Source organism: Camellia sinensis, chromosome 1, assembly GCF_055761805.1.
Source record: "Camellia sinensis isolate YWXY chromosome 1, ASM5576180v1, whole genome shotgun sequence".
NCBI lineage: Eukaryota > Viridiplantae > Streptophyta > Magnoliopsida > Ericales > Theaceae > Camellia > Camellia sinensis.
Genome location: NC_138961.1, coordinates 14024249 through 14052234, shown reverse-complemented (window position 1 = coordinate 14052234; position 27986 = coordinate 14024249). Strand labels below are relative to the sequence as shown.

The 27986-nt window shown below is 40.1% G+C and overlaps 2 protein-coding genes across 7 annotated transcripts; one reads left to right on the top strand and one right to left on the bottom strand.

The window, feature by feature from the left end:
* Positions 1–1630: 1630 nt before the first annotated feature.
* Positions 1631–27743, top strand: LOC114288865 (F-box protein At5g49610). Of its 6 annotated transcripts, none has more exons than XM_082872023.1 (5): positions 1631–1775; positions 2242–2730; positions 2837–2985; positions 7981–8071; positions 26432–27743. In XM_082872023.1, the coding sequence occupies exon 5, from the start codon at positions 26464–26466 to the stop codon at positions 27547–27549; it is 1086 nt and encodes a 361-aa protein (XP_082728149.1). In that variant the 5' UTR covers positions 1631–1775; positions 2242–2730; positions 2837–2985; positions 7981–8071; positions 26432–26463; the 3' UTR covers positions 27550–27743. The 6 variants fall into 6 exon arrangements, with proteins under 6 accessions (XP_082728149.1, XP_028088281.1, XP_082728146.1 ...); XM_028232480.2 differs by lacking the exon at positions 2242–2730 and adding an exon at positions 3357–4115 and having other exon boundaries at positions 1652–1775; XM_082872028.1 differs by having other exon boundaries at positions 1657–1775; positions 2242–2349.
* Positions 8132–15059, bottom strand: LOC145790784 (uncharacterized). Its single transcript, XM_082869476.1, has 3 exons — positions 14873–15059; positions 13573–14563; positions 8132–8200 (listed from the first exon to the last, which is right to left on the bottom strand). Exons 2-3 carry the CDS (start codon positions 14551–14553, stop codon positions 8132–8134), a joined length of 1050 nt encoding a protein of 349 aa, XP_082725602.1. The 5' UTR covers positions 14554–14563; positions 14873–15059.
* Positions 27744–27986: the final 243 nt, after the last annotated feature.

The window sequence follows — 27986 nt, the reverse complement described above, 5'->3', positions numbered from 1 at the left end:
GTGGTTTAGCTAAGGTTCACTTTGTCTATAACTCCCTATTTCTACAAACTTGGGGTGCCCCTTGGGGTCCAACCCAAATATTGTAGGCTAGAGCTTATAAAGTCAACAAAACTCTCTTCAAGTTTCAATGTGGGACAAGCCTCTCAAGGACACCCACATTCAAAACTTAAATGTTCAATTCCACGAACCCGGAAACGACGTCATGTTCCCATTCACTCATAAATGGTTTTGACGAACCGTCTTCACCGTGTGACTTGCCATGTGGCAAGGAACACTTCATCTCTTCGAACCCGCCTCAAAAGACGTTCGGGACCCATTTAATTTTGGGCTCAAAATTGGTCCAAAATATGCCTATATTAACCATTTTTTCAACACTTAACATGGTTTTAGTTTATTATACGTCTTTCTACTATTGCACGTGATACGGTCTCCATAAATCAAAATTGATTTTATTAAACATTGGTGAGATGTTTAAAGGCTTTTTAACCTAAACAAAAATTCTCAAAGCTTTAGCATGTGATTTGATCATTCTTTAACTTCTTAATAGACAAAGCCAACAATCTAATCATACTTTATAGACTTGTTTATCATTTCGATTAACAAAATATTTAATGGTTTAGAACACGAGTCTACTTGCTAGGTTTCGGAGGGCAATTTGATTATGCTTCTAATTACATTTGGTCCCCCATTCAAACTACACAAGAAAGTGGGGTTATGTTGAAATTATATTAAACAAATAAGCATGTTTATAATATCCTAATTGATAATGTTTGGGGACTTAGGATGTTAGGTATGAAAGTATTATTGATAAGTCTTTCTTTATTGACTATTGGTCTTAATGAATTGGCTTCACATCCCATCCAACTCAAAAAGCCCATGCCCTTTTTCAGAAGCTAAATTGTCTTTGGCACACATTTGAGGACACTCTCTCCTTTTTCTTTTTCTCTTTATATATTTTTATTTTTTCATATATGATATATAAGAAAAAAGCAACATAGCATTACTTTATTTTTATTTTTTATTTTGTTTTTGAAATTAAGCATAAAAAGAGAAAATAACTGCAAAAATATAAGCGTGCAAGTAATCTTATGTTTTGGTGCAAAAAGAAACCTGTGACTTGAACCAAAATATAAACTCCACTTGTAATTTTGCCAAAGAAAATTTTATGGGTCAATGATGGGCCAGACCCATAGGTTTTGATTAGTCAATTGGTTGGGCTTGGGCCAGGCCACCTATTGGGCTCAGGCCTATTCTACATTTTTAAAGTTGAAGACCTACCCATGGACTGAAAAAACATGGGTTTGTGTGCTTTGGGACAGGCTTGACCCATATTGGGGTAATTGGGCTTTTAATTAAAGTTCTTTTTGTTAAATTCAAAAATCATTTACAAAATAATACAAAATTAGTGCATCACAACCATTAAAATTGTATGTTAAATCATAAAAAATAAAAAAATAACTTTATTTATTAAAATGTAAAATTATGTTATTAAGTTATATATATTTTTAATTTTGTGAAAATGTATGGGCCTTAGGATAGACATATGAGTTGGGGTTTGGATTAGACTTTTAATCCAAAACCCAATAGGCCTGGGCCTGAATAAAGTCCAATAGGAGAGCCCATGGGCTTTGTTCTTACAATAGGCTTAGGTAGGTAAAGCAGAATGAAATTATAGTCGTTGATATTTCGGACAAGATTATCGGATCCTCCGAGATGACTTTTCCGGCGAATACGATCTTCCGGCGCCGCCACCCCCACCGCCACCGCCACCGCAGGTAACCCAAAACTCTTCCATTCGACTTTTTGTCAATTTCTCATATCAATTTGATCACAATCGAGTTTAGGGTCTTGTTCTAAACAGTAATATTGTTGCTGGGTTTTTTGAATTTTGAAACCATCTTTGTTTAATCACCCAATTGAGTCTCATAGATTAAATTTTATTTTATTTTTAATTTTTTAATTGATTACTGCTTTTGAATGAAATTGTCCATTCTTATTTGGGTATGTGTGAAATTTTTTAGTTTTGAAATTCTGTTCTTGTTTGTATGTGACTCTGTTTGTCTCTATAAGCTGTTGTGTTTGTTGTGTATTTAAAATTTGTTGAGAGATTTATTTGGATGGTGCCTTCACATACCTGTAATAGTTCAAGATTATTTATTTATAATTTTGTTACTATCAAATTCTATGAGGATATATAATCATAATCCCCTGGAGGGGGTTCTTTTGGATTTCATTCTGCAGTTTCCAATGTCATTCGTGGTGGTTTTCTTTGGATACGAGGGTGCATCACAAAGTTTCCTATTGAAGGAAAGCATTTTATAACCAACTTTTAAATTTTGAAATGGAATGGTACTTTTGAGTAATTCATAATTTGCAATTTCTCTTTATAGTAGCCTCATAGCATTTTATAACCAGCTTTTTATTCTTATAGTTTCTTTCGATTACCATAACCAATTAGTTGTTTTGAATGGAATTATGTAGATGAGTTAGTAGTCTTTGTAGGGTAGTGCTAGAACATGTTATCTGGTGTAGGAGTGTTGAGGTGGATTGGGTCTGAGGAGAGGCAATTCTAGTGATTGAGAGAGTGGTAGTTGAGAGAAGAAGTATGTCGTGTTGGGATTTTCCATGCTTTGAAGATTGCAGTATTGTGCTTATTGTGATTACTATTTATATTACTTCTCACATGCCAGAGAGTGCCGATGACAACTTCTATGGAAGTGTCATGGTCAGGTAAAAAATTTGAAAAGATAGCTACCTAGATAAAGAAAATCCATAAATTACCATTTTGGGTAGTAAGTTTCAGCTGTGATAGTGATTATGTCAAAAATCTGTCCAGGTTACTGAAAAGGGCTGAAATGACTTCAATGGCATCAACTAAGAGGAAGATGACACGGGGTGCGACCAGTTCTAGACCAGACCACCAGTCCCAAAACTTAAGCTGTTAGGAAGGTGCCACTTTGCTCTAAGTGACAGCTCTTTGTGGAGGTAAAGTAATTATGTCATGTTCCATGTGATCCTTTTCATGATATATTATCTTCATATGAAAAATAAAGTTAGGTTAGAGTGCATTCAGCTAGCATGGTATACGCACAAACCGCTTTAGGGTTTTTGTCATTAATTGATTGTTGGAGATACAGAAGCCACAGCTAGTATTAAAGATAATTCTGAAATGTTTGCTTAGTTAAATATAGTTTAATGTGAATTAATTTTTCCATTCTTGATAAATTTAGCATACTCATCAATATAGTAGTAGCTTGTTATAGTATGTCAAGATAAAGCACTACATCTCAATGTAATTGTCTCACTTAAGAATTAATTTTGCATTGATGTAATGAAAACTAGAATTATTTTTTCAGGCGTTGCAAAAGAACCAAATTGTTATTGAGCTCTTGAGCTTAGCTTGCCAACATGATCATTCAAGAATCTATCATCGAAGAAAGGAACTGAGATTACTTTTTTGACATTGTTTTATATACTTTAATGTTGGCCAGAGTTGTGAATATTAAGGGATGGCAATAGATCAGGAATTTTGGGGTTTTACGCGTGAATTCTTGATTTTAAAGTCAACTACTTTAGTGATACAATTTCATACTTTACCCCACCCCTGACAATTTTGACCTATCTACCCTATACTATCTTACTTTATCAATGCTCTTCCAAACCTATTTTATTAGAATTGGATTTGATCAAATACAATTGGGTCGGGAAATTTTGCCATGCTTTAGAGATGATTAGGAAGATGGGGCCTTTGTTTAGGCCATACACTTGTGTATGTGGGAATGGTTCAATTCATATTGAAATAAAGACAGAGATTATCAGAATCCAATTCAAATTAATAGCTAGTCAGTTTCTCGTAATATCGATATAGAGGATAATAGCCGTTACTTTCTGTGGGAGGCTTTTTTTTCGGACTAGCTTTTCTTTTTCTACTTCTTTATATGTTTTCCTTTTCAGTTCTGACCTGGGCTACCCTTCCGCCTTCCCATCTTGTGCTTAGATTGGTAAAAGTTGCAATTTTTCTTCAAGAGTCTTGTACTTTCTAATTTTTTTCTTTTACTGTTGTTTCCCTTCTTGCGATGGAAATGTTGGCTGATTTCTTCAAGCGTGCATGGAAGGTAAAAACCTAAAGCCCTAATTTTTCATAATTTAAGTCAGAGTCTGTAGGTATGTTCTTTATGTTTTTTCTTTGTCCTATCTTCGATCAAGTGATGAGGGTCTCTTTCTCTTCGACTGTAAACAGCAGTAAAATTGAGTTTCTATTTGTGAAAGAATACTTACATTTAATTATATAATCTATCTATCTATCTATATATAGACATAAAACGGGTGAGAATTGGCTTGATTTTCAAAGGGAGAGGTTGCTAGATTTTTAGCGCATGTTGCTAGAATTCTCTGAACAATGGCTATTTTTAGGGGTTTTATTGTGGAATTAAAGCCCAAATTCTAGGGAAATGGGTGCTGGGGTTGATTAGGAGTCAACAAGTTAGGGTTTTGGGGGCTGGGTTGATTAGGAGTCAACAAGTTAGGGTTTTGGGTTGAAAGAATACTGGGCTATGAAGCACATAGAGGAATTCTATAATAGACCCATAAATTAACCATCAATTCTATTAATTACACAACGTTAATCCATGTTAATCAAGCTATTTTCATATTATAAAGAAGGAATTAAGTTAAAAAGGATGGAGAATTGGAGATAAATGCATAAGATTTTCGCTCATCACACTTCTTTTCTCTTTTGCACGCGATCTCTTTAATGCTTTGATCTTCAATTCTATGCTTTGATTGCTTTTGTTTTTCTTCTACTTTGGCTTTCTACCCTTTGTAGGTCCAACCTCCAAGTCGTATATCCACCAATAATCCTTACCTGAGTCCCTAGTTGCCGTTCCAGTGTTGCCATAAAAACACTGATACCTTAACAATTTACGTTTTGGAACGCACATTCTGATTACATGCTACACTTTCAGTCCAAAATGATAAATTTAGCAATCCATGGCGATCCCAAAAATTTTTTTTTTCCCAATATATTTTCTTTTATCAAATTTAATGAACTAAATTTTAAGATGAGTGAAGTTTTGATATGACAAAACGTCAAAAATGGATCATAATGTTGCTACATGATTAATTAGGGGGAAAAAAACCTACATTTTACTGGTTGTCTAGTTGTTATGTTAAAATAAAATTACACTAGACTAGAAGTACTTTAAATTCTTGTAGCGTAAACCTATACAAGTCTACCCCTATTGTACCACAATTTAAAGCATGTAGCGTATTGCGTTCCCATTCCCGTTCCATGAACTGGAATGATCCACGTTCCAAGTAACATAGCTTGCTCCCATCCTAGGTTACCATGATGTTACCAAGACTTGGAGTGCCACTCTGCAGAGGCTGTGTGGGCGAGCCATGACTGCAACAAACAGCCTGTTAGTATTGCCTTGCCTCCCCCAGGGGATGGTCTAAAAAGTTATTTGGTTTCTTGCAGCTTTACCACCACATTTCCCTTAAAGTCCCTATTAGTCATCACCAACACTTGCAACATTTATGATGCTGATCAGCATCAGCATCTGTATTGAATTTGAAATAATGTGCTTAGGAGTTGGATGAAGCTCTGCTTTCTTCTAGCCACTTTCCTTGTGTCACAAGGTTTGTCAAAAGGAATTGAGATATTTGAAATGTTTGGTGGAAGCTGTATTTGTGGTTCTCTGTGATTCCATTCCACTACTCTAATTTAAAGCACTAGACATTGCTAGCTCACTAGAAGAATTAGCTTGTTGATGCAGCAATTCCATCAATGACAGCTAAATTAGCACTGGCTAGAATCATTTTTCCTTATACCCTTTCACTTGCAGCCATCAATTCAAGAATGAGGAGTGCCTATGTTGCTCGCTCTTTTTCCATACTTGTTATGCTACCAAACATCAGAAAATAACGCATGCAATAGTTTCAATCACCACGACTAATATGCGTCTTCCTAGAAATCATGTTTCCTTCAACTGCCAATATGTTCGAATAGTACTTCCTCCAAAGGAATTATTTGATTTCCTCAACTCTGCACCCTTCCTCTTTTGTAGATTTTGAGCCCTCTTTGCTAGTTCCCGTCTTTTTCTGTACACTTATTCTTCTTTTGTCTAGGATCCTTTTGCAAGCTGATCTTCTGATTTGAGTGTGAACCTCTTTTAGAGTCCTCCAGTGTTACTAACATGAACATATTTTACTTTATCCACTTCATATGGCAGAAAACATCTGACGTTGAGAGCAAATTTTGGTGCAAGTGAAAAATTTGCTAGTCTGGATCTTTACTTGCAGGGCAGTTTCAAAAACAAAACATGCTTCATGTTCACCATTATCCCATGAAGTCTTACCCAACACAGCTACCTTCCTCATTTTTGCACCTTTTCTCCTAGCTGATATCAGTGGTTCCTCAATTTAATATTGACTTATAGAGCTGCAACATTTTTAGAGCATTTTTGAGTCACATATCAATTCCTGTTGTCTTCCCTCCCCCTTTACAAGTAGAGACCTGAAACAGAGAATGAAATATCTCCACTTCCCCTCAGCAAAGTCTAACTGCCATACTAGTTTAAGTATATTCATCTGACAGTGCCAGGAGAAAGATATTTACGCTTTGCTGATCAAAAACTAATTTCTGTTGTCATTGTTTTGGAGCTGTAATTATCCGTCTTTTTTCCTGATAGGTAAGCTGATAATGCAGCTGCTATTTTAACTGATGGCTATCTAGTTTTTCATTGAGGAAGCATGTTTTTGTCTGTCTTGCATCTTGATACTATCATCATCATGTGGATGTTCTATTTTAGTTATTTCTAATGTACACCTCACAGTAAGTTCTTTCTGAGTGTTGTCCCATTAGTAGTTTGTTGTATTATTGGTTGGGAAATTATATTTTGCCTAGTGTCACCTTCTTCAATTTCAGTATTATAATGCTAATGGTGTGCTTTTTCATGATTAGTAGGTGTCCTAAGTAATGTTTCCTTGGTTTGCTGCTGAGGTTGGGATGAAGTATGGCTGTCCTTGCATAGGAAGGGAAGCTTATTAGGATAGGGCCTGTTTTGTTTTGTCATTGTTGTTGGGTTTGGCTGAGTCTCACTTTTGTTTTTTTTTTTTTTCCTTTGGCCTTTGTTTTTTGTGGGTTGGCTTCTCACCAACTTGGTATAGTGCTAGAAAATGATTGGGCTTGCATTTCGGTGCCAACATAGTTGGGATGGTTATGCTTTGCTTTGATACTCTTTGCACTTTGCCTCCCTTTATTGATGTTGGTCGTAGTATTTGTATGCTTGTGCTTCATCAATAAAGTTTTTTTCTTTTGCTGATAAAAAATAAAATAAAATAAAATCTTTGTTGCGCTGACTTCACTGGCTGCAACAACATTTTGGGGTTTTCATTTTTGGTTTGGTCCAGGAAAATTGTTGTGCACGTGTGTTCTACATGATGCTAAAGAAAGACACTAAATAAGGGAAGTGGTTATAGTGTAACATTTGAAACATCTAAAAATAAAGGGTGATATCTAAATTAATAAAAATAATCAGACACATGTTAGAGCCCATTTGGATTTCATGTTGATCAAAATTTGAGGTAGCCATGTTAGATTCAATAAGGGGGAGAGAGATACTTTGAGAAACAATAGTAGTAAAGAGAACTTTCATAGATATGCAAACTTCTTTTAAAATTAGTTTTTGGAGCTTCTATATGGAAACAACGTTCAGGGTTTCTATCCAGGTCAGTGCCTTAATAAATTTATCTCAAATGTTATATGTGGTTGGCATGTTGACAATTTTCGTTTGCTTGACTTAGCAAATTTAGGATGGTTCCTTAACTTGATTTGCACATTCAGGTGCAATTTCAGAAGCTATCATCTATCTTTTAGTTACATTCGTGTCCTTGATTTTCTTTGCAAAATTCATTTATTCTTGTTTCAGTTTGATTGATATGTTTCCTATAGTTGATGTGTTCATTTTATTAACTCAGGAGGTTGCAGTGAAAGCCAAGGTCTTTTGTGAATTTCTCTGCAGAAGATGCAATCCATCTGCTTACATTAGCCACCATCATTATGCCCCAGGTAAACACCAAAATTCTCATTATATTAATTGTGCCTGGCAATGGAACCTCTCTCTCGTGCTCACATTCGTCTTTCTCCTTTCTCATCTTCTCTTGGGAGTGCCAACCTTTGCCCCAGTGTCTCTGCTTTCTGATACCATTCTGATATTACAAGTGAAACCAATCCCTCCAATGATCATTCTGTGTGAATATAGTGTATATATGGCATTGTGTGTATATATGGCAGTGTGTATATTAGGAATTAGGCACTTAATAGGCAAGATTGTTGTATTTTGTATATATGGCATTGTGTGTATATATGGCATTGTGTATATTAGGAATTAGGCATGTATTAGGCAAGATTGTTGTATTTCCTTTTTTCAGTCATAGATTTAGGGCTATATAATGTAAACAAACAAATTGAATATACAGACTTTATTCAGAAATCTTACATGGTATTAGAGCCGTATTCGAAAACCTAAGGTCACGATCAGTCTTCATGAACCCTAGCACCGTCGCCTCTCTCAGCTGTCGTCGCTGCTTCTTAGCAGCCTTCGTCGTCGCTTTAGCGGTCGTCGTCACCTCTCACGCGGTCGCCTCTCTCAATCTGCTTCAGCATCGCGATTGATTCGCGATCTATCTCCCTCTCTGGTTCTCTCTAGTTCCGCTATAGTTTGTTGGTTTGTCTTGTTACGCTGTGTGTGTGTGTGTGTCTCTCTCTGTGTGAGATCGTGTCTGTGAGACCATGAAATATCCTCTTACATGAATTGTAGAGATCCAACGAAGAGATGAACTCTGTCCCTGTATATCTGCAATGATGAGCATGATTGGCGCCACCTAACCGGGGTTGCCTACCGGCTAAGAAGCACGGACACTTCTAGGAAGGTGACGTATCCGTGTCGGGAACGTGTCGGACACCGACACTCTTTGGACACTCTCAGGACACGTGTCCGACACTCTTCAAAACGTATCCTATTGTTTAAAGACTTGGACACTCTTTGGACACTTGAAGGACACACGTGTCAATCGTTTAAACACACGTGTCTAACGATTAGACATACGTAAAACTAATTATAAGTTTGAACAAAATAACTTAAGATACAATAATAAAATAAAAACCATATAAATTTATAAGAATTAGTGTCATATTGCATTTTTTATTATCTTTGAATGATATATTCATATATATATAACATATAAAAATATATAAAATTATATATTTCATGCGTGTCCTCATCGTGTCGTGTCCTGCATTTTTTGAAAATTAACGTGTCGGCGTGTCCGTGTCGTACTCGTGTCGTGTCACGTGTCCGTGTCCATGCTTCTTAGCCTACCGGAGACACTCCGATGATAAAGTTAGTCATTTGATTGAAAGAATGAATGTATAAAAATGAAGAGTATTTGTGTGCTGTGTGGAGCAGAGAGAGATGAGGCCTACCCCCTCTTCTGGGATGCCCCCTTTTATATAGATGGAGGGGTGTCATATTTGTTTGAGCTGGACCCATTGTAGGCCTTGTTTGAGTTAACCCCAATAAGCTGATATATATTTTTTTCTGGCTACCACAATTGCCCCAAAACTTTCATTGTCTGCGGTAGAAGAAATGAGAGTTTTTATCGCCGAGTTATGCTGTTCAAATAGATGTTAGGTCTCGTGACAAATGATATATTTGAAAATGAGTAACATGAATGAATGACTGGATGAATGCATGTATGTATGGATGAATGTACAAATATATGTATAACTATATGTATATAAGGGAGGGGTGAGTTCTAAACAAACTATATCATAAGTGAGTCTACATTAGATATCTCTGTAACGATGGCCACGGTATTATAACTCCCGGACGAGGGTGTGGGCCGCAGTATTATAACCCCCGGGCAAGGGTGTAGGCTGCAGTATTGTTGAAGCTTGGGTAACCAGCTTGGGGAATGATAGAATATCATCCCCTATTTATAAAAGAAGATTAGGGTTTACAAGAAATGCAATTTACAAGATGATCCCTGAGTGCTATCCCAGAGTGCATAAAATGATTACAGTGATTACAGACAGACCCTAGTGTGCCTTTCGGCGAATATCATATGCTATCACTTAATATAATATGCTAACACTCCCCCTCAAGCTGGTGCGAAGATATCTCTCATGCCCAGCTTGCCTACGATGTCATGAAATGGTTTATTCCCAATTCCCTTGGTGAGAATGTCAGCAAGTTGTTCACCAGACTGGACAAAGGGAGTACAAATGATACCACTATTGAGTTTCTCCTTAATGAAGTGGCGATCAATCTCAACATGTTTTGTCCTGTCATGTTGAACTGGATTGTGAGCGATGTTGATGGCGGCCTTATTGTCACAGTATAACCGCATGGAGTCCGTCTGATCAATACCTAGATCACGCAACAATAATTTGATCCATAAAAGTTCACACACACCTTGTGCCATAGCTCTAAACTCAGCTTCTGCGCTTGACCTGGCAACCACATTCTGTTTCTTACTCCTCCAAGTAACTAGGTTGCCGCCAACAAATGTGCAATACCCTGAAGTTGATCTCCTATCAGTTACTGACCCAGCCCAGTCAGCATCTGTATAGGCTTCTACACGAAGATGATCATACTTTGAAAAATACAGACCCTTACCAGGAGCAGACTTCAAATACCTCAAGATTCTCATTACAGCCTCAAGGTGAATCTGATGAGGAGCATGCATAAACTGACTAACTATACTGACAGCAACAGCAATATCAGGACGGGAGTGAGAGAGGTAAATGAGCTTACCCACTAATCGTTGATAGCTCCCCCTATCCACAACTTCTCCTCCTTCATCATCCCCTAATTTCTGATTGGGTTCCAGGGGGGTGGCACATGCCTTGCAGCCAAGCATCCCAATTTCCTTCAACAGGTCAAGCACATATTTTCTCTGTGAGATAAATATCCCATCCTTAGAGCGAGCAACTTCAATGCCCAGAAAATACTTCAAGCTGCCCAAGTCTTTGATTTCAAACTCTTTAGCTAAATATTTCTTCAACAGAGGTATTTCTCCACTATCATTGCCTGTAAGAACTATGTCATCTACATAAACAATAAGTGCTGTAGTCTTACCGTGTGAGGAATGTTTCACAAACAATGTGTGATCTGCCTGACTTTGTTTGAAGCCATATTTAATTATAGCCTGAGTGAATTTCTCAAACCAAGCCCTTGGAGACTGTTTGAGACCATATAATGACTTCCGAAGTTTGCATACTTTGCCTTCTGTTTGATGATCCTCAAAACCCGGAGGAATGTCCATATATATTTCTTCTTCGAGGTCACCATGGAGAAAAGCATTCTTGACATCAAACTGATAAAGCGGCCAATCTAGATTAGCTGCTAGAGAGAGAAGTATTCTGACTGAATTCATTTTAGCCACGGGTGCGAAGGTCTCCTGATAATCAATGCCATATGTCTGAGTAAACCCTTTTGCCACAAGTCTTGCCTTATAACGCTCAATAGACCCATCTGCTTTGTGTTTCACAGTATATACCCATTTACATCCCACAGGTCGTTTGCCCGGAGGTAACTCAGTCAATTCCCAAGTGCCATTCTTCCTAAGTGCTTTCATTTCCTCAATCATGGCTAGTTTCCATTCAGAGGTAGCAAGAGCATCCTGAAAATGGTTAGGAATGCTAACAGAGGAAATATTGGACACAAACGCTCTATATGAGGATGACAAATGAGAGTATGATACAAACTGTGAGATAGGATGTTGAGTACAAGATCTCACACCCTTCCTCTTGGCAATAGGAACATCAAGATCAATGGACTCGAGAGATTCAAAGTTACCTCGACTCTCATCAGAAGCAGGAGATGGCAGTGGGGTAGCAGAAACAGTCCCGTGTATCCAGTTAACTTGTTTTCTGTCTATGTCCCGGACATAAACATGCCCGTCCGTATTCTTGGTGACAGTGGGTTCTATAGTCCCAGTAGAAGAGGGGGGTTCAAGAACAACTGGTTCCACCATAGGAAGCACAGTAGGAGAGGGTGGTGCAAGAACAACTGGTTCCACCATAGGAGGCACAGGACTCACTTCACACCAAGGCTCCCCCGGAAATGAGGACGGTGACACCGGAGAGGACAAGAAATAGGACTGGGATTCAAAGAAAGTGACATCCATGGACACAAACCACTTACGAGACGAAGGGTGGTAACATTTATACCCCTTTTGAGTAGGAGAGTAACCAAGGAAAACACACTTGAGGGAGCGAGGGTCCAACTTACCACGAGAGGGAGAGTGATTATGGACAAAACAGACACAACCAAATATTTTAGGAGGAATAGAAAACAAGGACTGAGAACCGAGGAGGACGTGAAACGGAGCCTGTTTGGCCAAGACCTGGGTAGGGAGACGATTAATAAGATGGGCAGCGGTGAGAACAGCGTCGCCCCAATAGGGTCGAGGCACATGCATAAAAAAACACATGCACCGAGCCATGTCAAGAAGATGCCGATTCTTGCGTTCGGCCACCCCATTTTGTTGAGGGGTATTGGTGCAAGAGGTCTGATGGATAATGCCATGAGTAGAGAAATATTGTCCTAACCCAGAATCGATGTATTCCCCGCCATTATCAGAACGAAAGATTTTGATAGTGGCCCCAAACTGAGTACAAATCATCTTATGAAAAGTGCGAAACACAGAGAAAACCTCACTTTTATCTTTCAGGAGATACACCCAAGTAGCACGAGAAAAATCATCAATAAATGTAACAAACCAGCGATGACCTTTCACAGACAGAACACGAGAGGGACCCCAAACATCAGAATGTATTAATGAAAAAGGAACAAAGCTTTTATTCAAACTGGGAGCAAAAGAAGCTCTATGTTGTTTTCCAAGTTGACAAGACTCACAAAGAAAGTCAGACACATGATGATTTGCGAAACTAGAAGGAAATAAATGCTTAAGTAAATGAAAGGAGGGATGCCCAAGACGCCGATGCCACAGCCATACATCAGCGGGGGTAGTAGAAGACGTGGTGGAAGAATAAGCAAGTTTGTCCGGTTGATCTAGGAAGTAGAGACCATTTGCTGCACTACCACTGCCAATCGTCCTCCCCGTGACAAGGTCCTGAAAAAGACAATGATCAGGAAAAAACGTCACACGACAATTCAAATCCTGGGTAAGACGACTTAAGGATAATAGATTAACAGAAAACTTGGGAACATGGAGAACAGAAGATAGATGTATGGTAGGAGTGACTTGGACTAAACCTTTGCCAGAAATGGAAGAAACAATTCCATCGGCAATCCTAACTTTGTCCTGACCTGAAGAGGGCTTATAGACAGAGAAAAGATCAGCGGAGCCAGACATATGATCTGAGGCACCAGAATCAATAATCCAAGGCAAAGATGTATGACACAGGAAAGCACAAGGAGAAGATGCTAAGTTACCTGAGCGGGCAAAGGATGAGGAAGCGGTACTGAGAGCAGTAGAAGATCGGCGGTCCAACAATTGGCGCAAAGCATCCTCCAGCTCAGTGTCAGAAGCTTGGGTAACAGAAGTAGAAGTAGTATCAAGGGTATCAACAGCACTAGACTGATGAGCCCGGGAATAGGAACCACGTCCCCTAGATTGACCTGACCGACCTCCTCGAGAACCAGACCGATCACTGCGACCCCCGGATGGAGTCCCATGAAGCTTCCAACACGTCTCACGAGTATGCCGCGGCTTCTTGCAATAATCACAAAATACAGACTCCTTAGCAGCAGACGGATGAGGCAGGCTGAGGCCATCTCGAGGAGTAGACAGTAATGCGGAACGGTCAGTAGAGACAGGGGACATCATAGCAGACCGGCGACTCTCCTCATTTTGTACATAGGAAAATGCCTCCTGAAGTGAAGGAAGAGTATCCATACTCAGAACTCGACCCCTAACTGGATCATACTCCACATTGAGGCCGGCCAAAAATTTAAAGACCCGTTCCCGTGCGATGAACTTCTTGTACCCGACAGAATCAGTAAGGCAAACGGGCTTATAGTCTTCCAGGTGATCAAGGCGTTTCCAGCCGTTGGTGAGGAAAGTGAAGTACTGAAGAACAGTTTGCTCCCCCTGAAGTGTGCTCTCAATAGAGCGGCGCAACTCAAATGCCTGTGAAAAATTCCCTTTGCGGGAATAGGTAACAACCACAGCCTCCCAAACATCCTGGGCAGTCTCCATAGACAAGTAGCCCTCACCAAGTTCTGGAACCATCGAATGGATAAGCCAACTCATAATTAAAGAGTTGGTAATCTCCCATTGTTCATAACTTGAGTCAGTGGTACTAGGGGCCTGTATCCTGCCATCAACATATCCCATCTTCCCTCTGCTCTTCAAAAACATAGTCAAACTTTGGGACCATGCTAGGTAGTTCTGACCATTAAATAGAGAGGTGGTGATTTTCAGACTAGGGTTGGGATTCTCAATCATGGCAGTAGGTAGAATGGGACTCTCACTCTTTGGTGTTTGAGAAGAAGGGGACACACTGGTGGAATCTGTCATGGATACAATACTACCAAACCCGCAACACAACTAGGGGCAATCACAAACCTGGAAGGTGGTAGTGATATAACAGGCATAATGACCACTATAAAGATATAACAAAATTAAGAAACCATTTTTGTTTTTTTTTTTTTTTTTTATTGATTTTTATTGATTTTTTTTGTTTTTTTTTTTTTTGTTTTTGTTTTTGTTTTTGTTTGTTTTTTTTTTTTTTTTATTGATTTATGTAGATATCAGGATATATACATATATTTATATATAAATATATATATATATCAGTATATATATATATATTTATAGATATACTAGAGTATCATACCACAGTGAGGACGACGAGGGACGACGAGTGACGAAGCTGAGGGCGACGAGTGACGGAGACGACAGAGGAGCTGAGGACGACGAGGGCGATGAGATCGACGAGCTGAGGAGAAGACGAAGACGAGCTGAGGACCTGAGGAGATCGACGAAGCAGGAGATCAACGAAGACGAAGCAGATGATCTGTTAGAATTTACCTACACCTACCACCACCTACTACCACACCTACTACACCTACCACCAATTTACCCTCACCTACTCCTCACCTACTACCCAAACTCTCTCCTATATAATGAGCCACTCTGATTTGTAATATAACATATCAATATCAATCAATAATACAATTCTCTATTTCTTTTTATACATTAAATTTCTACATGGTATCAGAGCAAGGTTAAGACCTTACTATTTCTCGCTTCACCGGCGGGCGGCAACCTCGCCTTAGCCGCCCGCCAGACCTCAACCTAGTCCACTAGAATTTTCTACACATACCTTCACTCTTCTTCACCACCCCGCCAGACAAACCCAAATTGCCCAAATTTCTTCTTCAGAATTCTTCAACGCCACTTCACCAACCCAGCATACCAAGTCCATCAAACAAACACACCCAGCTTACAACGACATCAGAGCGGGGCAACTAAGGACACAGCAAAAAAAAAAAAAAAAAAAAAAAAAAAAAAAAAAAGAGAAGATTGAACAATACATTTTGTTGGGCGTCACCCCAACTTTATTTTGACATATAGTTTTTCCATTAAAATAAAAAAAAATAAAAAAAAAAAAAAAAAAACAAAACAATTTATAAATTTGCACAACACCCATATTTTATTCATCTCAGGATCAATCCCGATCACAATTTTACACAAAAAAAAAAATAAAAAAAATAATAAAAAAAAAATAAAAAAATAAAAAACAACCAAACACAAACAAACAACCACATCCACAGGCGGGATTTTTCTTCTCTACTCTGCCGCCGGTCTCTTCTTCTTGCCTCCGTCCTGGGAGGCCCTTGACGGTGTTGCCTCCGTGTTTCCCACTCCACTGGGCACGATCACTCCACCCTGCTCCTCCACTACAGCATATGGCGGACCTCCAAATCGGAACATCACGGTGGCCTTCCGCTTCATCTCCTTATTTTCTGCTTTCAACACACTTATCTCTGCTCGCGCATCCTTATACATGCGTTGGAGCAGAGCCAGCTGGGAGGTTAACTGCTGCACCTCATTTGTCCTACTCTGCAGCCGGTTCGACAAGTTTGTGACCGCCGTCATGCTTTCCACGCATGCCTTCAAAGTATACTGGTTGGCCTCCACATCCGACTGCACTGCCATTCTTTGCTCCACAGACCGCATCGGAAAGTTCAACGGAGTAAACTCCGGGGCGCTTGGTTGAGGTTCCAGTGCCACCGCACCAGTTCTCTCTCTTGTTGACTCGTTGAGGTCGGGAAAGAGGGTGAGCAGTCCACGGGAAGACGAAGACGAAGCCATTTTTTGGGCAACAGAGTGTTATACAGAATCTCTCTCAGAAATCTCTCTCAGAATATCTCTCACAGGTGTTTTTGCCTCAGCCTCAGCCTCTGTCTTATAGCCGAGGCAGCCACGCGCATCGCGCGCCTCTTGACGCCCGACAAACTGGCACGCCTTTTCATGGCACATCGTTTGATAAAGTGGGCACGCCTTTTGATGGCACGCCTTTTGAAAAATTGGGCACACCTTTTGAGGGTGCAACTTTTACAACGGTCCGACATGACCCTATAAACTGTCCCGACATAGATTCCGGTTAGTTTCTACAAGGGTCCGACAAGACTCTGTAAACTGTCCCGACATAGATACCGGCTAGTTTCTACAAGGGTCCGACAAGACTCTGTAAACTGTCCCGACATTGATTCCGGTTAGTTTCTACAAGGGTCCAGCAAGACTCCGTAAACTGTCACAACAACTGTCACCACATTATCTGCTACAACGGTCCGACATGACCCCATAAACTGTCTTCTACAACGGTCCGACATGACCCCATAAACTGTCTTCTACATCGGTCTGACACCACCATACAGTGTCCTCTACCACGTTATGACACCCCCATACAGTGTCATCTACAACGTTATGACACCACCATACAGTGTCCTCTACAACGTTATGACACCACCATACAGTGTCTTCACCAATGGTCTGACACGACCATACAGTGTCACCTATCCTTTTTTTTTTTATGTATTTTTCTTGTTTTGTTCCTCTCTCCAAACTCAAGTTGGTTAGTTTCTATCCTCCTTGAGTTTGCGGGGGGCTGTTAGAATTTACCTACACCTACCACCACCTACTACCACACCTACTACACCTACCACCAATTTACCCTCACCTACTCCTCACCTACTACCCAAACTCTCTCCTATATAATGAGCCACTCTGATTTGTAATATAACATATCAATATCAATCAATAATACAATTCTCTATTTCTTTTTATACATTAAATTTCTACATGATCCAATCGGCTGATGAAGACGAAGCGGCTGATGAAGACGAAGCGGAGTGACGACGGTGGCTGAAGATCGACGAAGCAGATGATCCAACTAGGTACGGTTTTGAACCCTAACCCTAGAGGTGTAGCTCTGATACCATGAAGCTTGGGTAACCAGCTTGGGGAATGATAGAATATCATCCCCTATTTATAAAAGAAGATTAGGGTTTACAAGAAATGCAATTTACAAGATGATCCCTGAGTGCTATCCCTGAGTGCATAAAATGATTACAGTGATTACAGACAGACCCTAGTGTGCCTTTCGGCGAATATCATATGCTATCACTTAATATAATATGCTAACAATTGTAACCCCCTGGCGAGGGTGGAGTGTATTGCTGAGTGCGAAAATTGTTTCAAAATATAGACTTTTGTGCCAAGCTAGAGATATTTCTATGTGCTGAGTACGGAGAGCTCCAAAATATGGAGGCGTTTGTTGGTGTCAGGCGGTGATCAATTGTAGACATTGTAAGGATAATAATCCGTGTCAATGACTGCTTGTACCAAATAATACAGATATATCAGCCGCAAAAATATGCAAAGAATTGTCGAGTGTGTAGCCGAATGTGTAGCATGAGTTTATTGCCCCAAAACTGTCGCTTGCTTGGAGCTGTGTGAGAAGGAGTGGGAGTTTGTAACTCAAGTAATTGTCTTTGTAATGCTTGTACCAAGTGGGCCGAGTATGCATGCATAGCAGAGGTGCCGAGATGATAAACGGTTGATATGCCCCAAGTGGCAAGCGGAAAATGGACTAAGATGTCCCAGTTGGCAATAAATGGCCAAGGTAACGAAATAAATGATCGGGAAGGACGAAGGATTTTTTCCTAGCCCCACGATCCTGTTGCTGAAATTGCATGCCGATCAGATATGATGTGACTATGGAGCAATCTTGTAGCGCCCGAATGTTCCAGGTCGTTGATCCTAATAGTAGGCACAAAATTGGTTGAATTGGACTCCAATGTGACTCTGGAATTGATGTTGATACTCGGCTGACTAGATTATTGGGGGAATGGACGACATAAAGTTCGACCGAGACAATGGGTTGCCGAGAACAATAGTGACTCAGTTGCAGGTGTATGAATGACGCATAGGTTTTTGCGCAGTAGGTTTTGACGTGGCTAAACGGAGATTGAACTGCCAAGTTGCCGAATTGAAAGGGCCGAGTGAGTGGAGTTTAGCGATGAGCATTAAGCCAATTAAATTATACCATCACCACATTGAACTGTCATGGAATTTAGTTGGAAAATTGCTTCTATTGTTGTGAACATGTAACATTGGATCGCCATTGCTCCAGTGCTTGCGAATGACGTTAGTTATTCGGAAGAAATTCTGATTGGACGTTGGCCAACATTGCTGAGAAGTTAGCCGAGAACAAAGTATAGTTGCCTCATTGTTTTCGAATGACAACGGTTATTCGGAAGGAATTCAGAATAAACTTGAGCCAAAATTGCCGGATGATGCGGGTTGTTATAGTGGTGGGAAGACGCCAAAGCTGTTGAATTCGGCATTGCTTAAATGACAGGTTTGGCGGCAAAAGTGTTGTTTGAGCTGCGATATGTGGCACTGCATATAAAATCTACTAATTTTGGGTATGAAATTTTCAAAATCAGATCGTACAGATGTGTTCAGAATGCTCCAAATAGTTGGAAACGGCTATGGGATCGCTGTACTCGGACTCCTGATGGCGTAGTTATGGCCAAAATGATTTTGAAGGCTCAAATCAGTGGAGACTGGTGCTCTGCGATTCACCCGATAATTGCTCTTCTATTGCAAAAAATAAAAGAAAATTAGTATTGCTGGCAAGAATTGAACCCGCGCTCTCATGATAAAGGATTAACACTGAACCACTCTGCCATGATATGCCTTGTGTCCATATTTTGTACATTATGTATTTGAACTTAATTGTTCGGTTATTACAGGATGTAACTTAGTTGCAATCCACCGAATAATTTCTTACGTTTTGTCAACTCTTGGGTTGTCTACTTCGGCAAAATATGTGATTTTCTTGGCAAATTTCAATTGGCTTGTACGGCTTTGTTTTAGCTTCGATTTCGACGCGGTTTGTTATGTTAGACTCGTCTCAATGAGTACTTCACACTGGTATGCTCAAAATTAGATTGTTACAGCCGCAAAAATTTCATCGTAACAAGATGCCTTTAATCACCGTGACAAACTTGAAGCCGAGATGTTAGTGTTATGTGGAGATGGTAGCACCGAGGAAGGTGGATGCACTCCTGGGAACGAGATCATGAGATTTTTGCCGAAAAGGTGGTAGTTTTTGTTCCGAGAAGATGACAAATGTTGTGGAGTATGTTTCCAAGATGACCCCAAAGAGACTTAAATTTTTTTCTCAGCATTGTGGTTGTAGCCGACATGATGATATACACGCGTTCTTGATTATCATTGCCGATTAGCTTGATGACAACGTTATGGTGCGAAGATTCGGAGAACAGACTGCATTGTGCGAATGTGACAATCAGCTGATAATTCCTTTTCTAGAGATAAGTCTTGCTAGATGGCGACATTGCTAAACGGATAGGATGTGTGAGTGCCAGTTCTATGTGCGCTTGGCGGTGCGTGTTCGGTGTTGTCTTCTCGGCATTGTTGTTTAGAAGGGCGTCGTACATGGTTTGAGTGCCGAATTAATAAATGGGGACAGGTCATTGGAACAACCGGTTAATGCGGAATGGTTGTCGAGTAGTGCAAAGGTCCATACGTGGTCATGCCGAGTAGCCTTCTGCAAGGTTCGTCGCAGCTAGATTGGGTTGTCGAGATGTCGAGTTGTGTTGTAACGATGGGTAGCTTGGGGTGTAGTGATGTCGAGAAAGGTGGAAGAGCTGCCGAATAGCTCCATTGTTGGTTTGCCGAACAACCTTTGTTGGAATACTTGTGATTTTAGTGTCAACCCAGCTGTCGGCAAGACTTCTTTACGCAAGCAACTTCTTCAGTTTTGCCGAGATTTTGGTTGGCATCAAGATGAGCCGTTCATGAGAAATGAATTCTTATGTATACATATATATATATATATATATATATAGAGAGAGAGAGAGAGAGAGAGAGAGAGAGATTGCCTCAAATTAGCACAAATAAGGAAGTAAAAATCTTAAAAATTGTTTTATAATAACTCATGGCCCTATTTATGTCAGTTTCGTCTAGAGAGAGAAAAAGTGAAGACCAACTTTTGTTTTTAACATAGGTACACATCTACGTTAACAATCAACTGCAAGGTAAGTGTTGAGAAACAAAGAATAAATAAATATATGGTAGACTACATATGAATTTGGCCGAGCAATCCCGTTTGTAATGCCGAAAAGATGCTGTTACCGAGAAAAGTGTGAAACTCATTTTTAGAGAGAGAACATGAAAATGCAAAAGTAAATTCAACTAATATGTGCCGATTACTCTTCTAGAGAGAATGCCAAGATAGATATTAAACAAGAGTTTGGACTAAATCTGTGAGCATAAATATATACATATATATCTCTATATATATGTATATGCATATAGACAGCAAGATTGAACTTCAAAGATAAATTTAAACAAAGAGGAAAAAGGCAGGATTAACTGTGGGTCTTGTTTCTAGTAACGGGTAAGGATGATTTGAGTATCTTGAGTGTGGTGTTTATTATCTCCTTCGTTGAATTCTTGCAGACGATTCCCACAGATGGTGCCAATTGTGAGACCGTGAAATATCTTCTCACATGGATTGTAGAGATCCAACGAAGAGATGAATTCTGTTCTTGTATATCTGCAATGATGAGCATGATCGACGCCATCCAATCGGGGTTGCCTACTGGAGACACTTCGATGGTAAAGTTAGTCATTTGATTGAAAGAATGAATGTATAAAAATGAAGAGTGTTTGTGTGCTGTGTGGAGCAGAGAGAGATGAGGCCTACCCCCTCTTCTGGGATGCCCCCCTTTATATAGATGGGGGGGTGTAATATTTGCTTGGGCTGGACCCATTGTAGGCCTTGTTTGAGTTAACCCAATAAGTTGATATATATTTTTTTCTGACTCCCACAGTGTCTTTAAGCACTGCTATTTGGTGTTAAAACTTAGTTACAGTTTGGCCCGTTTGGTTTATTACAATGATGAATACCAAAATTCAAGCAATTAGATGTAAACTCACTGGTGCCAATTATGCCTATTGGGCCAGTGTTATGAAGAATCTCCTTCTTGGTAAAAAAAAATAGGGCTATGTTTCTAGTTCTATTCCTTGTCTATCGGATTTGAAGCAAGAAGGATATATGACTTCCTGTGATAATGTCCAAATTCTGACCTGGTTTCATAATTCTGTGGATGACCGTATTGGAATGATGTTTTCCAAATACAGTTGCGCCAAGGAGGTGTGGGATTATTTATTGGGTGTGTATTAGTAGTCCAACTTTGCCAAACGGTATGAGTTGGAAACAACCATTCAGAGTGCTCGTCAGCGGGATCAATCTATTCAGGACTTCTACATTGAGATGATAGGTCTCTGGGATCAGTTGGCTCTAATGGAAATATCTAACCTAAAGGCACTAGACGCTTATGTTGAGTTTCGAGAGCAAGGTCGTTTAGTGCAATTCTTAGCAGCTCTCTTCCCTCAGTATGAAGCTATCCGTGGTGGCATCCTTCATCGGTCTCCTCTCCCCTCTGTGGATGCTATTGTTCGTGAGCTCCTCTCCAAGGAAACCCGCCTTAAAACGGCTAGTCAGATTCTGTCTCCATCTGTCTTCTTGGCTCCTACTCAACCTCCTCTGTTGTCAGCCCCACCATCTTATTAGCTTCAGGGCCATGCGAAGTCCAAGAAGGGGCCACTAGCCTCTGATGAGTGTGCCTTTTGCCATCAGAAGGGCCATTGGAAGAACAATTGTCCCAAGAAGGGCCGTCAGTCTGCTCAGTCTTCTCAGCTGTCTTAGCCACAGTTCCGAGGTCCTGTTCCGAGTACTTTTCGCCCTCTTGCTATTTATACTGCATCTGCTCCGGCTTCTGATCCTGACTTGACTTCCTTGAGTGTCCAGATTGCCCAACTTCAGCATCTCTGGTCCACCTCTCAGCCATCTTCCTCTACCTCTGCTCTCACCTCTTTTCATTCAGGTTTGCTTGGGTCCTCTTCAGGTATTCCTTCCTTTGTCTGGTTTTTTGATTATGGTGCCTCTCATCATATGACTCCTTACCTTTCCTTACTCCAAAACTATATCCCTCATCCCGTTTCTGTTACTATTAATACTACTAATGGGTCTAGTATGTCCGTCCTATCTATTGGGTCTGTTTTACCCTCTGCCCTGTCTGCTGTTACTATTTCCTCTGTTTTTTATGTTCCTCAGCTGTCTGTCAGCTTGCTTTCTATCAGTCAGCTTAATGCTTTTGGTTTTGATGTTATCTTTTTTTCTTCTGTCTGTTGTGTGCAAGATCAGGTGTCCAAGAAGCAGATTGGGACCGACCGTAGAGTTGGAGATCTCTATGTAGTGGAAAGCCTACATGTTCCTTTGTCTACCTCTCCTGTTGCACTTTCATCTTTTCAATTAGATTCTCAGTCGAGTCAGTTTTATTTATGGCATTCTCGCTTAGGTCATTTGTCTGTTGACCGCTTGCGGTTTTTAGCCCAATCAAGATTGTTAGGTAAAGTTTCTACTAGTCAAATTAATGAGTGTCGAGGATGTAAACTTGCTAAAATGACAGCTTTACCTTTTAATAACAGTACTTCTATTTTTACTTCCCCTTTTTCTTTTGTCTATACTGATGTCTGGGGACCTTCTCCTGTTTTCACTAAAGGGGGTTCTGCGTACTGTGTCATTTGTTGATGATTGTATCCGCTATACGTGGGTTTATCTTACGGCTCATAAATCTGGCTTCTACCAGATATATCGTACCTTTCAGTTTATGATCACTACACAGTTTGGGGCAACAATTAAAGTACTTTGGTCTGACTTGGGTGGGGAATACTTTAAAACTAAATTCTATGAGTATGTGGCTACATTGGGCACCATTCACCAAACCTCCTATACTAATACCCCTGCCCAAAATGGTCATGCTGAGCGTAAACACCGTAATCTCCTTGAGACAGCTCGATCTCTTCTTCTTTCTGCCTCTGTTCCGGTACCATTCTAGGGTGAGGCAGTTCTTACCGCTGCTTTCCTCCTTAATTGCATGCCGACTCCCCTACTCTCCGGTCACTCCCCTTATAAGGCTCTGTATTCCCAACCTCTTAATTATTCCCTCCTACGTGCCTTTGGGTCTGCTTGTTTTGTCTTCCTTCCCTGTAAAGATTGGACCAAACTCAGTGCCCGGTCTGTCTTGTGTGTCTTTTTGGACTACAGTCTTACTTAGAAAGGCTACCACTGTTACGACCCTGTCTCTCGTCGCCTCTACGTCTCTCGTCATGTTGCCTTTCTTGAATGTCTGTCTTACTTTTAGCTTCCCCCTCTCACTGTTCCCTTTTCCAAAGAGGATTTGGTTCTCATTGACCCATTTCCTTCTGCGGTCCTATCAGATGAGTATATCGCCACTGTTCCTCCTGAGGCCATTCCTACTTCTCCGTCTACGTCACCTATGGCTCATTCTCCTTCGACTGCTTCTTCTCCTCCGTTGTTAGTTTATTCTCATCGCAAGGCTCCCCCACCACCAGTTGTCTCTACTCTTGTTGCTGCTCCTTCTACTTCTGACGACTCTGATCCTGCTGCACACCGCTATCCTCCTCATGAGCGTCGTCCTCCAAACAGGTTGGGTTGGTCTAATACATGTTTTTCTGCTTCCTATCGTACTTTTTTGTCTGCTATTCACTCTTTTTGAGAACCTCAGTTTTACAAGGAGATCTGTCAATATACTCATTGGGTTCAAGCTATGGAGGATGAGTTGTCTGCTTTACAGAACACTAGTACTTTGGAGTTGGTTTCTTTGCCTACTGGTAATAATCTGGTTGGTTGCAAATGGGTCTATAAAGTCAAGACTCATTCTGATGGTTCTCTTGAGCGCTACAAAGCTCGTCTAGTTGCCAAAGGTTTCTCACAGGAGTATGGTATTGATTATCAGGAGACCTTCGCTTCTGTTGCCTAGATCACTACTGTCCGTACTTTGATCTCTATTGCTGCTGTTCATTTTTGGCCTTTTTATTAGATGGATGTTAAGAATGCTTTTCTTAATGGCCATCTCACTAAGGAGGTTTACATGCGTCCTCCTCTTGGCCTTCGCCATTCCTCTAGATAGTTTTTTCGCCTTTGGCGTGCTCTGTATGGTCTAAAGTAATCTCCTCGTGCTTGGTATGATCGCTTTCAGATTACTGTTACTGAGCTTGGGTTTCATTCTTGTGCCTAGGACTCTGTTTTATTTCTTCTCCGTACCTTTGCTGGATTTGTTGTGTTGTTACTGTATGTAGATGATATGATCATCATTGGTTCTGACTTTTCTGCTATATCTGAGATTAAGCAGCATCTTTTCCGCACCTTTGAAATGAAAGATTTGAGCCCATTGCGGTATTTCCTTAGTTTTGAGGTAGCTTATTCTCCTAAGGGCTACTTTCTCTCTCAGGCCAAGTATGTCAATGAGGTTATTCATCGTGCCGGTCTTATTGACACTAAGATTTCTGATACCGCAATTGAGCTTAATGTAAAGCTCAACACTACTGATGGTGTTCTTTTGGACGATCCTACTTTATATCGAGAGCTCATGGGTTGCTTAGTCTATCTGATGGTTAGTAGTCCTGATCTTGCCTATACTGTTCATGTGGTTAGCCAGTTTGTCTCTGCTCCTCGCTCCACACATTGGGCTGCCTTGGTTCGGATTTTTCGCTATCTCCAAGGTACTATATTTCAAGATTTCCTGTTATCCTCTACTTCCTCTCTGGATTTAGTGGCCTATGATGATTCTAATTGGGCCGGTGATGTTACTAATCATAAGTCCATGTTTGGTTTTTGTATGTTTCTTGGCGATTCCTTGATCTCTTGGAAAAGTAAGAAACAAACTGTTGTTGCTCGCTCTACTGCCGAAATTGAGTATCGTGCTATGACTCATGCTACTACTGAAGTTGTCTGGCTTCGTTGTCTTCTCTCTGACTTGGGCGTTCCTCAGTCTTCTCTGACCTCTTTCTATTGTGACAACCGCAGTGCTATTCAGATTGCCCACAATACTGTTTTCCATGAACAGACCAAACACATTGAGATTGATTGTCACTTTGTTCGATAGTATCTGCAGTCTGGCTCTATCTCGCTTCCTTTTGTCTCCTTGGCTTTGCAACTTGCGGACTTCTTTACCAAGACTCACACTACCGCTCGGTTTTAATTTCTTCTTAGCAAACTCTCAGTGTTTTCTGCTAAAACACCTTAAGTTTGAGCAGGGGTGTGAGAATATATTGTGTATATATGGCATTGTGTATATTAGGAATTAGGCACGTATTAGGCAAGATTGTTGTATTGTGTATATATGGCATTGTGTGTATATATGGCATTGTATATATTAGGAATTAGGCACGTATTAGGCAAGATTGTTGTGTTTCCTTTTTTCAGTCATAGATTTAGAGCTATATAATGTAAACAAACAAATTGAATATGCCGACTTTATTCAGAAATCTTACACATTCGACCATGGCACATGAAAAAGTCCAAAACCATATGAAGTTACTATTATGAGTACTGTATTTTGAGAACATCAAAACTTCGGTTCTTTATGCATTATTGTGGCCTCAAAACCATATGCATTTCTTATATCCACGGACACCATAAAACTCTACAATAAGACAAATCATAATCAGCCCTAAATGAGGAGCTTTTTGCACTGCCTACATCAGTTTGGTAACAGAGCTCATATGAGTGTTCTTCACATTTGTCCCACTTCCATTTCGTCCTAAATTTGGCCTACTTATTATCATTTTAGCATGTTTAACTTTATAAATTTACTTCATGCTACTGGTGCATTAATCAAGCTGCATTGTGTGTGGCCAAACAATCTTCATTGACTTGCCTTGTTTTATCTTCAGTATGAGTAGATGCCATATTTATATTTTGAGTAATACTTTTTGTGACATTGCTATGACAAGATTGGCTTCATGGTTTTTCTTTGTGCTAATCCAGAGAAAGAAATTTATCTTTCCGAAGAATTAGAGATGTTGGTGGACAATCAAATTGAAGAGCGAAGCAACACCATAACATATCTTCCTCAAGAACTGATCATTAACATCCTTTCAAGGCTTCCTGCTCAACTGCTTCACGAATCTGTGAGGTCTGTCTGCATGCGTTGGGAATATTTAGTTAATGATCCTTTTTTCATTGAGGCACACCTCCGACAATCGAAGACGGGTATTTTCATTGAAGTTATCGGTTCTCCCGGGAGTTCCTGTTTCCTTGAGACAAAAGGTGGCGAGTTCAGTTTCAGTTTGACTTATTACAAACATGAATTTCCTGGAAGAATGATAGCCAGTTATGATGGTATTGCTTTGTTTATTGACCTAATCGATATTACAATTTTGTATGTTGTGAATCCTGTTACCATGGAAAAAACAAGGCTTCCTTCTCTCAATGAGCCTCCGAATCCTCTGTACTATTGTAGCTGTATTGCACGTGGTCGTTCTACCAGGCAATACAAAGTAGTTCATTCCTATGAAGATCTCAGTAGAGAATATCATTGGGTTGTGTTGACAATTGGTATTGATAATTCTTGGAGAAGAATCAGTAGTGAGCAGACATTTATGCGTAATATGGAGTTGGACAATTTTCCGGTTTCTGTTAGTGGGGTGATTTATTGGACCGACTATGATTTTGAAGAAGAGGATGGAATCGTTTACTTTCTTGCGATGGACGTGGATGATGAAACTATTCGCAAAGTACCTATTCCACCAAGTGGATTGTTAGAGACTTGTGCTTATACGAAGATGGGAAATTATCTTTCTGGTTTTGTAACAGCTCCACTCAGTTTGCAATTTGAAATATATGTTTTGAAAGACTGGCTCAGGGGAGAATGGGATAAAGTCTATGAGATCAACATTGATGCTCCTCAGGGTCTGTACTTTCCTATTGGATGGCTGAACGATGGTGAAATGCTTGTTTTGGAGGGCTTGACAATGGAGGGTGATATTTATATGGCTTATGATGTCAAGAAAAATGAGACGCGTGTTTTGAACTTAAGCATCTGTGGTCCTCGCTTCTACACTCATGTTCACACCAACACCCTAGTTTCATATAGGATGCCGTGATAGTGCCTGGAGGTAAGTCCTTTCTTTTTTAGTGTGTGACAGTTATCGGATTGTGTTTGTGTTTCTTGTTATGACAAAACCTTCATTTGCCCCTTTGTTTTCCGTTATCGTTTGTCGTGCAAACTTGTTCTGAGATGTTGGGATTTTGATAGTTATATGACAATATGCTTATATTTGAGACTGGATTTTATAAAGCTTGGCTAGCTTCATTTGCATTGACAATTTTTGGGCAACAATTGGTTGCATGAGTAGGCCTAAGCTATTATCTATATGATCTGTTGTGTTTCTCGCATCACCGTGCCGCAGCTTTGTTATTTCAGAGGTGAAAAGGTTATTTTTGGAATTTTATTTTAAAAATGTGTTCTCAGCTGAATGAGATCTATTTGTAGGGATTGAAGTTCAATGTTTCATAGAGATCGTGTCACATTTTTTTTTAT